Source organism: Medicago truncatula, chromosome 6 (genome assembly GCF_003473485.1).
Source record: "Medicago truncatula cultivar Jemalong A17 chromosome 6, MtrunA17r5.0-ANR, whole genome shotgun sequence".
Taxonomy (NCBI): domain Eukaryota; kingdom Viridiplantae; phylum Streptophyta; class Magnoliopsida; order Fabales; family Fabaceae; genus Medicago; species Medicago truncatula.
The window spans coordinates 27,424,244-27,437,360 of record NC_053047.1 but is presented as its reverse complement, the minus strand read 5'-3'; the positions used below and the strand labels follow the sequence as shown (position 1 = coordinate 27,437,360).

At 31.2% G+C, this 13,117-nt stretch overlaps 2 protein-coding genes and 1 long non-coding RNA gene across 3 annotated transcripts; 2 read left to right on the top strand and 1 right to left on the bottom strand.

Annotated features, from left to right (window-relative positions):
• The first annotated feature begins 1,726 nt into the window (after window positions 1–1,726).
• On the top strand, window positions 1,727–5,630 carry LOC112422490 (uncharacterized). The gene is made up of 3 exons (XR_003012811.2): window positions 1,727–2,000; window positions 3,608–3,931; window positions 5,311–5,630. It is a non-coding gene; the product is annotated as an uncharacterized lncRNA (long non-coding RNA).
• On the bottom strand, window positions 5,207–6,777 carry LOC25497242 (dehydration-responsive element-binding protein 1A). The gene is made up of 2 exons (XM_013597110.3): window positions 5,786–6,777; window positions 5,207–5,469 (listed from the first exon to the last, which is right to left on the bottom strand). Exons 1-2 carry the CDS (start codon window positions 6,410–6,412, stop codon window positions 5,281–5,283), a joined length of 816 nt encoding a protein of 271 aa, XP_013452564.1. The 5' UTR covers window positions 6,413–6,777; the 3' UTR covers window positions 5,207–5,280.
• A 4,272-nt stretch (window positions 6,778–11,049) lies between these two features.
• LOC112422827 (uncharacterized) lies at window positions 11,050–13,117 on the top strand. The gene is made up of 3 exons (XM_039826736.1): window positions 11,050–11,284; window positions 12,358–12,584; window positions 12,684–13,117. Exons 2-3 carry the CDS (start codon window positions 12,512–12,514, stop codon window positions 12,932–12,934), a joined length of 324 nt encoding a protein of 107 aa, XP_039682670.1. The 5' UTR covers window positions 11,050–11,284; window positions 12,358–12,511; the 3' UTR covers window positions 12,935–13,117.

The window sequence follows — 13,117 nt, the reverse complement described above, 5'->3', positions numbered from 1 at the left end:
CCATGCATGATCATGAAAATGCAGACTAAAACCCCGTCACTTAGGCACAATAATGCAACATGATGTTATCCTGCCACTAAGGCACCACAAAAAAATATATTATTAACACATCATCATCCACATGAACCAAACTGAAATATTTTCATAAAACTCATATTTCTATATTTTCATTTATTTAGTTTATCAGCAAATCTAACACTTCTTTAACAATACCACAAAAACATATATGAATAGAAAAATAAAATAAATGTCATTCCACATAACATTATCATACAAACATCATATAAAATATAATTAAACTAATAACTTTTATAAAAGGCTAAATTTTACCATATGAATTCATATTTTAGTTGTTTTGTTCTTTTCAAGAGACAAGAATCTCTACCTCTAATTCATAACATAATCCTAATACTTAGTAAGAACGTATGGGGAAAAAGCCCTTACCTCTAAGACTTGTTTTTCGAACGCGGAAACTCAACAGCCTCACAGACAATTTGCAGGAGAAAGAGTTCAAAGCTTCAAAAGCATAAATCCTAAAATTAGAGACAAAATAGAAATAGGAAGAATATATAGGAATGGTTGGAAAGGGGTTACCTTTGCGTCACACGAAACATGGAACGGAAGCAACTATACTTGAAAAAAAACTATTTGATGAATGATAGTTATAGGAATAAGCATGAGCGAAATTAATGGCCATGGATCTTGTTTGGAGCCGTAAGGTAAATCAAGAGGATGGTGTGGGATATATCAAAAGAGGGTCATGTAATTAAAGAGAAAAGTGAGAGAGATTGAATGACATGGCTAGAGAAGAAAACGTGAGGTACATCATGTACCAACATAATTTAGGATGAATAATTAGGATGAAGAGGCATGAAAATGAGTTATAATATTTTGATGATGTGAGACTGGCAAGTAGCACGGTTACGAGAGTTAGAGAAACATATAAGGGATTTTGCAATATGAATTGAGATGGACTAAAATAACTACTTAAGAGAATGGTACTCCACTCAATCAATCCTAAACGTGGGTTATGGTTATGGAGGAACCGTAAATGCCACTTACTACCCTAATTACTAATTAGTCAAAGTTATGAACAATTCATAGCATAACTATAGGAAGTATTTAATCCGTGGAGTGTGAATTCCTAATATTTAGCAAGACATGCTCTTAAGCTAATTAACAAGAGTGAATAATGAGTGAAACATGTCCTTTGACTCAGCAAACAAAAGAGAAGCTCATGGTCAAATTATTAGTATTATAAATTGAGTAAAAATATTATATTCCACCAATAAAATAAATAGACTCCAAAGTCATAAGAGTTTCCTTACACTCCTAACACATCATTAGTAAATTATAAATCTATAAAAAAATACTTTGAAGGCCATAAATAATATCTAAAAATATCGGGATGTTACATTATGTGTATCTTTTTTAATGATATTAACGATATATGTAATATTGTATAAGTTCTTATCTTTTTTAATGACACAACTAATATAACATATTTATAGAATTTTTTTAAGAGTGTATGGAAAGAATGAAAAAAGGTGACAACTAGGGTACCTATGAAAGAACGGTGGATAATTTACCCCAACCAATACATATTAACCTCATAAGCACATTTTTAAGTGATATCCATGAACTATCTTAACCCCATCAACAAATTGCTCATTTTCATTGGTTGGTGGGTAAATTACATAAAAAAACCCCTATCCTCTTTATTGCATATAATTGTCTATATTCTTTTTGAAGGGTTAATTGTATGTGTGTATACAAGTAAAATGATTCTTGGAGAAAAATGAATGATTACAAGGGGATAACACTTCGTTCTCTTTCCTCCGCTCTGATATTCTAGCCAACTCCAACGACAATTATCGTTGTTCGTCAGTGATTCAGACGGTGGTTCTCTGCGGTTTTCCAATGGGCCTCCGGATCTGCTCCTCTGTTGAAAATTTGTTGCTAGTTCTCTAGTTTTCCATTGATTCCTTTCTAGTTCTCTGGTACGTGTCCTCCTCTCGTAGTTGTTTCTTGGTAGATATCAGTGTTCTCCTTCTGCGTTCTCGAATATTTTATTTATCTTAAGTTTCAGTTCTATGCTCTGTCACTTGGTTTCAAAATTTATTTCGTTCTTTTAACTGTTGATTCGATTTGGTTGATTTTCATATTTTGCCCATAAAATTTCATGGCTAAAGGGGACTGTGTTATTGTGAAAATCTCTCAGCAGAAGTATGAATTAAAGTTAGAGGATGGTAATCGAAGCTTACACGATAGGTTAACTCTTCAAAAGGGAGATTCTCCCCTAACCACACGTGATCTTTACATGAAATTGTCCTCTCTATGGCCAATTTAACACAGTTGAAGAGATGCGAAAAATATGGTCTTTAAGGTAGTTGAGTCTCAAACCAGTCATATCGAGGTTTTCGTGTTCGACAAAGGACTTCAATCCATCCAAGCAAAAACTTTCACATGCACAAGTTTGGATTCGAATTATGAACCTCCCGCAAGAGTATTAGAGACCAACATTGCTTTTTGAAATTGCATCTAGTGTGGACGCCCCTCTTTCCATTGATGAATCCACAAAAAACCGTCTACTTGGCCACTATGTACGTATTTTGGTTGATATAGACCTAACCCAAAAGCATTATAACAAGGTTTTGGTTGAGAGGGACAATTATGCCTTCTATAATGTGGGAATTGTGTTTGATAAACATCCTTTATATTTTTAACAATTGCAAAGTCATTGGGCACTCTATTTAGCAATCCAAGAGACTTGCAACTGACTTAGTGGAGGTGAATAAAATTTCTATGAAACATAAGCATTATGAGGTCAACAAAAAAGTAACATAGTTTAGTCTAGTAAAAATGTGGCTGAAACTATTGAGGATGCTAACATTTCTGGGCATACTTTGGCTAAGATAGCACATGTTGCCAAAGGAAAACCTCCAACAATCGATTATAGCATTGAAAATGTGAAAGGCAATATTTTAATTCAAAGTAATCTTGCGAATATGGTCAATGAACTAATCACTTTCAATTTATTTGGTCATGAACTGTCTGTGATGGCTTCTAGCCCTCTGATCGCGAAGGAGGGGCTAAATTCTGATAATTTTGATAATCCCATTTATGTTACTATCTCTTTCATTATCCCAAATCTGGATGGCTTGTTCTCTAGTCCTAAGTCAGCTTCTTTAGTTAATGGTATAACTATAGACAAGGTTAACATTCAAGTTGGAATTTCCAAGGATGTTGAAAACATTGCTGACAATAAAATGAACAAGGATAAAACAGAATCTCATTGCTGACATGACTTCCTCGAGTTATAATCATTTCATCCAAAACAACCATTTGCAATCAAAAAAAGTTTTAGATGAAGAAAATGTTGCTTTTCTTTTGGATTTAAAACATCCTATCTTCTCACGGCTACATATATAACTATTAGTAACATTGAACAGGTAAGCTTCTTAGAAATGTTACTATTTAACAGCTATTTGAGACATTTTTTTAAAAATGTTACCAACACTGTAACACTTCTGCTTTTACTTTCTATTCAATAAACATTGTATGGCTTTTTAATTGAAAAATATAAATGGTTTGTTGCGTGTGTTAGCTTATTTCACACAACGCAATCATTCGCGATCTCTCTTTCACTCTCATTCTCAGAGGCATTCTCGATCCATGGAATCTCCGTCTCATTCTCTCACGATTACTTCCCTGTGAAGCTTGCTCAAGGTTCTCTTCAACATGCTCACTCGTCGTCTTTGTCAATCATCTTCGATCTATGCTCTTTGTCATTGAGCTTCTCCGAGGCGTAGTCAACCACCACCGTCTTCTTCTGATGGCGTCTTAGTCATCGATTTTGTATGCTCTCGATCACTGTTCGTTGTTGTTTGTCGCACCGGTTTTGCATCTTCATCCATCATCTCTGCCAAAGGTAATATCATTGTTCTAATGTCTTGCTTTCTTTCTTTCTTTCAGTCTGGCTTTACAGGTTGAAAAAATGAATGTTTGTATCTTGTTGGTCTTTTTTTCATGTTGGTGATACAAAGTGTTACAAAAATACAAATAAGTAACATTTTTTTAGTGTTTCTGATAATACTATAAAGTTTTGCTGAAGCTCTTTAGTAACACGGATTTTACCTAACAATTGTTCGAATGTTACTAAATTTAATTAGTAACAATTTTCTTGATTTAGTAACAATTTTCAATATTCTTACTAGATCTCAATTATGTTGTAGTGTTTTTTTAAGTATATTATTATTGGGAAAGTTTTACTCCCACACCAAACTTCTTCATCAAGGAGTATCAGTCAGTCATGGTAAACTTTTTTGGCTTAACTCTATCAGTGTCTCAATGATTTATATGATATCTTTTAAAGAACTTAGATTCTTTTACAGATGTGGTTAAATGCTATTTATGCACCAGATTTTCAAGAAGTCAATGTTGCTCCTGGAAACCGTTATAGTTATAACCCTGTATTTCTAACCAAACATATCAGACCTTCTGATTTATCTCTGCTTTTAAGAAATATTTTGAGTGATTTGTCCCCTTTTGCTAGTCGAAGAAAAGGTCCTGCTTGGTTTACTCATAAAATTTCTGATCAAATACTTAGAAACTAGGTGGCGAAGTCATTGAAGTGAACCATAACAAAACTAGTTGTCGCATGTAGAAACAAGTGCTTGTAACACGCCCTTTTCTAAAACAACACAACAACCTAATCCAGAACTTCGGATTAAAAAGAAAACAAGAAATGGAATGAAGAGAAGCTATAGGAGGGAATTTGTCACGTTGGTATAAAAATTAAGTAATGAGCTTGTGGAGGAAAAGACTATATAAGTTACTCTCAAATTTTACAGGATATTTAGTAGGTAACCAATTATACTTTTTAAAGGATACTTTAATAATAATAGTATTAAATAGAGTGAAATTAGTTGACATTTGTTTTTATTTTAGACTAGTAAATTAAGAATTATTTTTGCTTTTATATTAAAAAATGGATGGAGTACACTCTATTGTCTAAATATGGAATGACTTTTATGCCATGTTGGAGAAGATATGGGATGACTACTTTACCGCCAAGTGATTGTGGTAATCTAAAATATTTGATTTAGTATTCTTTTATGGGTCCATAGTTTAGTCATTTTTTAATGTAAAACTAATATTTGGCATGTTATAGTCGTCATTAGATTAAGAGCTGCTAGCTAGAAACATACCCTTCTAAATAAAACACTGAAGAAATTAATTAGGATATTAATCACTGGCTTATCCTTCAGTAGTAAATTCTCAAGTTTCATTCATATTCTTCTTTTGTAGCTTTCCTTGCCAAGAAGAAAACAAAGAAACCAGAAATAGAAAAGTAGGGTTTGCGGTCACGGCAACAATCACGATCCTTGATGTTACCGTGAAATGTGGCGAAAGAACTCCAATTGCAGTAAGAACCCAACTCATGGTGATAGATCTTCTTTTAAAGTCCTACAAAAGAGAAGAGAAGAATAAGACAAGAGACGCTATATTACCTCTTTCAACTTATAATGCAAGCTAAGCAAGGATGGCAATAGATTATATTTTCTATATCAAAAGCTGAAATTCCAAAGTTATATTCTTCTTTCATATATAATAAAAGCACTTTATGATTGATTAGTGATTTAAAAATTCACATAAAAGCTATGAAAAGAAATTCCAATTTATGCTACCAATTAAAAAGGTTGTAGTATAGACATTTCCTATTCTACAATCCAAAAATAAAGTTAAACCAAACAAAGAAAATTTAGAAGTTCCATAGTGATACCTCATCATCTTGAAAGTCTTGAAAATGAAAATCTTCATATTGATCATGATACTCAAAGCTATGTGTAGGGGACATTAGTGCCATATTCCTCCAAAACTCCGGCATATTCAACATTTCCTCTTCTTCTTCCACACAAAACATATTCAACTCCTTTGTGGCGACAACAGCTACAACAGTCTCAATGTTGGTAATCATTATAGTATTGTCTGGTCTAAAAGCTTCGGCGGCTTTTGTAGCTGCCTTTTGAATATCTTTTATTGAGGAAGTTGCTGGAATAGGAAGCCGCCACACCGAATCTGCAAAATTGAGACAGGCGTAGCGACCCCTCAATGCCATCGCAGCAACATCGTGGGCTCGGGCTGCCATCTCGGCTGTTGGAAAAGTTCCTAGCCAAATTCTAGTCTTCGTGTTGGGTTCCCTCATTTCACAAACCCATTTATCTAAGTTCCTCTTCCTTACACCTCTATACACCGGGTGGCGAGTTTCCTTGAATATCTTCCTCCCTGCTCTCTTCTTCGGGTTACTAGCTGCTAATCGTATCTCCGATTCCGGTAATGAGTTATAGTAGGAAGAAGATGCTTCTGAGGAAATGGAGTGTGAATAGGAAGAGTTGTTAGTAGTAAACATATGTATGTGTTGGAGAGATAGTTGTTTTTAAGAGAATGAAGAGTAAGGTGTGTTACATATATAGTGAAGCATACTTGGTTTTGAAGGAAAGAATAAGGTAACAGGCAGAGTGTTTGTGAGTGTGTGAGTTTTGTGTGAGGAGCTATTTCCTAAGTTGGAGGCTTTGTGATTGGTTATCAATTATTTTGAAAGAGAAAGAAAGGGAAACCGTTGAGAAAAGAGAGTAGGGACAGAGGGAAAGTGTGCTTGTGTGTATTGACTGTGACAACAAAAGAGGAACACTTGGCTAAAAACGAACCACGTTATCTAAATATTCATTTTTTTAAGGCATGTGGGCAAAATATCTAGCTAACCATTATTATATAAGGTTATTGAATTGACTAGTTGGAATATACTATTTTTGGCTCTTCCTTCCATTTATAGTTATTGCATATATAATTATGATAAAGTATTCATAGGATTATAGTATTTTTGTTTAGGAAAAAGATACATAGACCACTCTTTTGGTAGACCCTTTGTACACTATTGATGTGGCAAGGGACATTTTAGGGATTTCATCTCACAGCCACTCTCTTTTCATCTCCAAATAGATCTCTCTCACTTCTCTCTATCTCACCATAACTTAACCACCACCACCACTCTTTCTTTCTTGTCAGCCATCACCACATCCTTCACCGACACCACCATAACGGCAACCTTTGAACCCATAAAACACATACAACACAACATCTTAAATCAGCAAAAAAATATAGATCTGGACCATAAAAACAACCAGCAACAATATTCTAATTTTATCTCAATCTCTCATCGGCGCCGAAAATACAGATCTGAAGAATCGACAATGGAGGTGTAAGAGGACGACGAGGAGAGAGAGTGCGACATAATGACGCCGTCGAAAATGAGGGCGGAAGAAGAGAGACAACAGTGACGGAGGAGGAGGACGGTGATGGAGGAGGTCGACGACAGTAGTGGTGGTTGGTGAGAGAGAAACTACACACGCACACTTCTTTTCTTCCTTTCAGCTTGGAACAGGAATTGATTCATTCCTTCAATAACCTTCAAACCGATTAGCAGCAGCAGCGATTTCGCATGGCGGTGACATGATCTCCGACGAACATATTTTTCAAAAGAGATAACTCATGTGACAATTATTGATGTCTTAATTTTTTTAAAAAGCAATTAACTCCTTAAAAATAAGCTATAATCGTTGATTGAAAATAACTTAAATGTTAATGACTTAAATTATATTTGTTCAGATGCTGCAAAATATAAAGACATCAAGTTATGGATGAGATTGGGAATTTTGCAGCATCAAAAATTTACAGAACAATTCTTTTACAATAATTGGCAAATAACAACTCATCCTTTGTTCCAAAATTCAAATGGTAGAAATCATGAATTCTCTGATATGGAAAAATAAGATTTGCGAGCAAAGAGGTAAGATGGGGGTGTGACGGTAAAGAAAGAATACCAAGCGGCAGGGTGAAGGTGAAGAAGACAATGTGAATAGTTTTTATTTTACTTTTTTTTCCTCTAGATTAATCCAAAGGTCGGGATGAGCGTAGAATGAAACAGGAGAGAGTCATAAAGGAGAGGATCCAGATCCCACTTTTTAAGAGTATTTTATATATTTTTTTGACATGTTGGAAGGTGTATAAGCATGGTATGCCACCTAAGGTGGGATGCCTATCACCACTCTTTTGTTTATTATAAATATAAATATGAAGAAAAAAGTTGCAGTGTGTATTAAATGTAAAATTGTTGATGGATTTATATAAGTTTGTCATTATAATAATTGTGAAATTTTTACTAACAATATCAATCGTAACTAGGATGGATAAATTGGAGGGTGTACATGACATAAGTTTGGTTTGATAAAAGAAATAAACAAATGAAACGGCAGTAAGGTCATGTCGAATTCCCTTCCCTGAATTACTTAGTAACTAAATACTAAGAATACAAATGTTTGAATAAGTTAGTTTTGCGACATTTGACAAAAATAATTAGACCAAGTTCACAAAGATTCTCCTACAGTCACAACAACCTAATGTTTTAGGTGATGAGTCTATAACCATTGGAGGTTTATGGAACGCCAAATTATTATCACAACATTAATAAAATATGTCTAAAGATATTAAAGATTGGACAATTACACTAGTTAAATTACCAAAACAAGGGTTAGTTGTCATTTGAATTGTCTTATTTCTTGTACATTCGTAAAGGCACAAAAAAATATTAGAAACAAATATAATTGAATAAAACCAAAGCAATCAACGATATCCAAATAATCATTAAAAGTTACATAACCAGGCAATTACAGAGAAGTTCCTCACTTGATTTTTTTTAAAATTAAAAAAACGAAAAAAATATTATAAAAATCTGAATTTTTTTTAAATATTAATAATTCGAAATTGAAAAAAATATTATAAAAATTCTGAAAAATATTAATAAAAAATTTAAAATTTTAAAAAATCTGGAAAAATTTAAAAATTATAGTAAAATCTAGAAAATTTAATAAAAAATCTGGAAAAATAAAAAAAAAATTAATATATATCGAAATTTTCAAAAGAATTATTAAAAAAAATCTGAAATAAATTAAAACTATAAATATGAATATACTTTCCAAATATATATCGAAATAAATTAAAATCTGAAATAAATTAAAATTTTAAAAAAATATTATAAATTACAATATATATCGAAATTCTATTCTTCATGATCTAATGTTATGTTCTTTTAATTATGAATATACTTTCCAATATTTTGATTTTCTGTATAAAAAATCAAAAAATAAACTTTTTAATTTCGAAAGAAAAATCTGAACTTTCATTTTTAATTCTATTCTTATTAGATTCATAAATTTTGAAATATTTTAAGTTGATGAATTTTTGATTTTTTTATAAATTAGAACTTCTTAATTTCGAAAAAAAATATGATTTTTTTTTATTTTTTCCAGATTTTTTTTTATAAATATGAATTAAAACTCCTCTATTGAAAATAATATGGATATATGAATTTTTTGAAATATATTAATTTTTCCAGATTTTATTTTATTAAATTTTCTATATTTTTTCATTTGACCAAATTTTTTAAATTATTCCAGAATTTTTTTTACTAAGTTTTCTAGATTTGTTCATTATTTTTCATTTACCAGATTTTTATTAATTTTTCCATAATTATTTTAATTTTTTTACTCATTTTTATTTTTCTAGAATTTATTTCATTTTTTATAATATTTTTTCATTTTTTTAAGAATTTTATAATTTTTTTTATAAAAAAAATCATAAATGCCACGTGTACCCCATAATAAAATAAAAATAATTATACAGTCAGCAAAAATGCACAGTCAGCTGGTCTAGGGGGGTTTTCGAAAACAAATTTTTTTTACAAGGACCGAATCAAAAAAATAATTTTACAGAGGACAAAATCAAAAGTGACCTATATTAAAGGGGGTAAAGACCTATTAACCCAATTATAAATATAAAGAGATATCGAAACTCTCACGTTTCTATCTTTCTCTCCATCATCTTAATTTTTTATAACATTATGAAACTTAAAATAGAAATAATTTATTCAAAGTTCTGCTTTTTTTTTTAACAAAAAAGTTCTGCATTTAATTTCTTAAATGTTTAAAAATTATTACTTTCAATATAAAATATATACTTTTTAACTCCTTAACATGCCCTTAAAGATAAATTTATTGGATCAAGATCATCTTTATTTAAATGATACCATCATGTGAAAAGAGATATATTCATAAAAAATAATAGTATTATTTTTAAATATTATTTCATGAATCTATCTCTTTTTAAATGAAAGTGTCCAATAAATGGACATGACTCCTACTCAAGTTAGATTTGCACAACAGTTTGTTTTTTTCCTTCTTTTATTTGGCAGAGGTATTTATTTTATATATTTTGTTTTTATTTGTATAATTGATTAGCAATAGAAAAATTATAATAAACAGAATTATATGTTATTTTTCTATTGAAAAAATCAAATTAGCCCTAGAAAACTAGTACCAGGAAGAATTAAACTTTAGATCTTGAGAAGAGCACACTCAAAAGTCTCATGCCAACACTTCCATGTCAACCCAGGTGAGCTTGTGGGGTTATTCGTTCATTTTCCGTGTGTTAGTATTTAAAATAATTTTTCTATGAAGCCGTTATATTTTGTCAAAATTATTTGAATATAAAAATTAGAATATAACAATATCTTTTATTTTTAGCAAATATCTTCTATATGTAGTAACAACATGGTAGTCAAGATAGGCTTAAGCTTGGTAGCCAAATTATGTATACATAAACTCGTGATTATTCAATGAGAAAGCAAGACAAATATTCTATTAAATATTATGTCTCATATTCTTTCACATGAGCTTTGGTTTCTTATCCCTACAAGAAAATTGCCATATACCTTCGGAGGTTTATAGTGACGGACGAAAATCCGTAGGTATTGATAAGTTTTACCTACGGAAGTGGCAGTTATAGGTATCTTAATATATATATATATATATATATAAAGTAATACAATAGACCGGGAAAGATCCCGCTTTTTCCAATTTTCTCCACCTCTAAATTGAAAATATATAAAAAAAACTCTAATAAAAAAAAAAAAAAAACCCAACTCTTCACGTTCTAGACACAGTTTCATTCTTCACCCGTTTCAGAATCCAAATCAAAATCTCACTCTTCCAAATCCTGAAATGGCCAAATCAAAACCTCACTCTTTCTTCCCTGATTGAAACCTAAACCTCTCTTGTTCTTCCCCGTTACCATATTGCAACACTTTTCACACCCAAATCGAAATCCTTGAAGATCAACTGAAAGAATCTGAAGTCAAATCCCTCTGTCTCAAAGCAAACGAGATCTTGTAAGCCATCAATTTTCACGTTTCTTCTATTTTTACTTTCTGTAGGTCATCAAAGGACAAAATTCTGTTATTATGTTTTCACTATTTTCACTTGATGTTTTGATTTATTTTTACCATAATATTTGTTGATTTTTTGATTTGTTTTGATTATGTTTTTAGTATGATAGTATTTATACTTACTGGGCACACTGTGATAATTAGGCACACAGTAGCAACAATTATTTTAATGAAAATTTATTTTGTTTTTAGGGTCTCTTTCAATGAGATTTAGTAGGTTTGGGGAGTGTTTGGGTTGATGTATTTGCTCTTATATACTGACATAAGTGTTGTGAGACTGTTATTTGGCAAGAACTTATCAAAACAGCTTATGACGATCATAAGCTGTTTTCAGCTTATTCTCATAAGCATCGAAGATAGGCTATTAAAATAGCTAATAGTTTATGCAAAGGCAATATAACTTGATTTTGGCTTATTCTTATATATATATATATATATATATATATATATATATATATATATATATATATATATATATATATATAGTTTATGCTAATAGTTCATGCAAATGCATATATTTTTGAAACCAAAAGAAAGACCAATTCAGAACAAGCCAAAACAATGTCACACATGTGTGTGAATCTTGAAAACAAACCTCATTATTATATGAGAATGTAGATTGTGAAAAAGTAATACAAGAAAGAAAAAAAGATTGAAATGAGGAATGTGTAATAACAGGTTATGAATGCATGTTGATATTTTTACCTTTGTCTGGAGAATTATGAATGAGTTAAAACGAATTAAGACGAATTTTTTGTGAGATGTATTGAAGTTATTTGTAGTTTGCTTGGAGTCTTATATTGTTTAGATTCATTCTTAGACGATTGAGTGTATAAATGTGTTTGGACATTTTTATTCATTTAACTAATTTTTAGAACGAGATCCAAGTTCATTTAACAACATGAAACCTATAACTCTTAACATTTGTTTGGAGTCAATTTTTATGGACATATTAATATTACTTTGTGTGCTAATATATTGAGTTGAGATTATTTTAAAAATATTTTCATATTTAGAGCAGCAATGGCTAGAAGAAGGAAATTGATTATTGGGCATCGAGAAAATAGTAATGGAGGAAGATAGTCCATTCCCACTAATTCAAACTCAACCAATGTGCAAGGAAGTAATGGTGAAGAAACTGGTTCTGGTCCTAGTCATACAGAAAGTGTCATGCCTGAGTCTGTAGAATCTCACTCCATTCCTTCTGACATAGAAGCTGAAGAAGAAGAACGTATTGTGGAAGGTATAAATATTATATACCATTTTCTATTTTGTTCGTTTATGTTAATTCTTTGAATTTGTTTTTATGTTATTATGTCTTTCCTTTTACTTGTGGATGTAGGACCTAAACGATGTAGAGGTCCAACAAGAATGTTAGATATATGGGAAATGGATGATGATTTCATAATTGTTAAGTTGGATAACTTTGGACGACCAATTGGTGATGAAGGGACAGCTTTTACTTGTTACTTAGGTAGTATTGTTAGAAAGTCTCAATATGCACCCATCAACATCAAAACTTGGAAAGATATGCCCTCAGATAATAAAAAAGCGATGCTGAAACAAATAGCCGATTTCATAATCGTTACTTAGATAGTTTGCAAGTTTTTTAATTATTTGTGTATCAGAATTTGTAATATAACTTACATTTTTTATTTAACATCTCTCAATGTGTAGAAACGATTTGAGTTTGTTCCTCCAATAACCGATGAATTGCGAGAAATGATAAAATCTGATTTGAATGAAAAATGGAGGCAATGGAAGGGTGATTTAAAG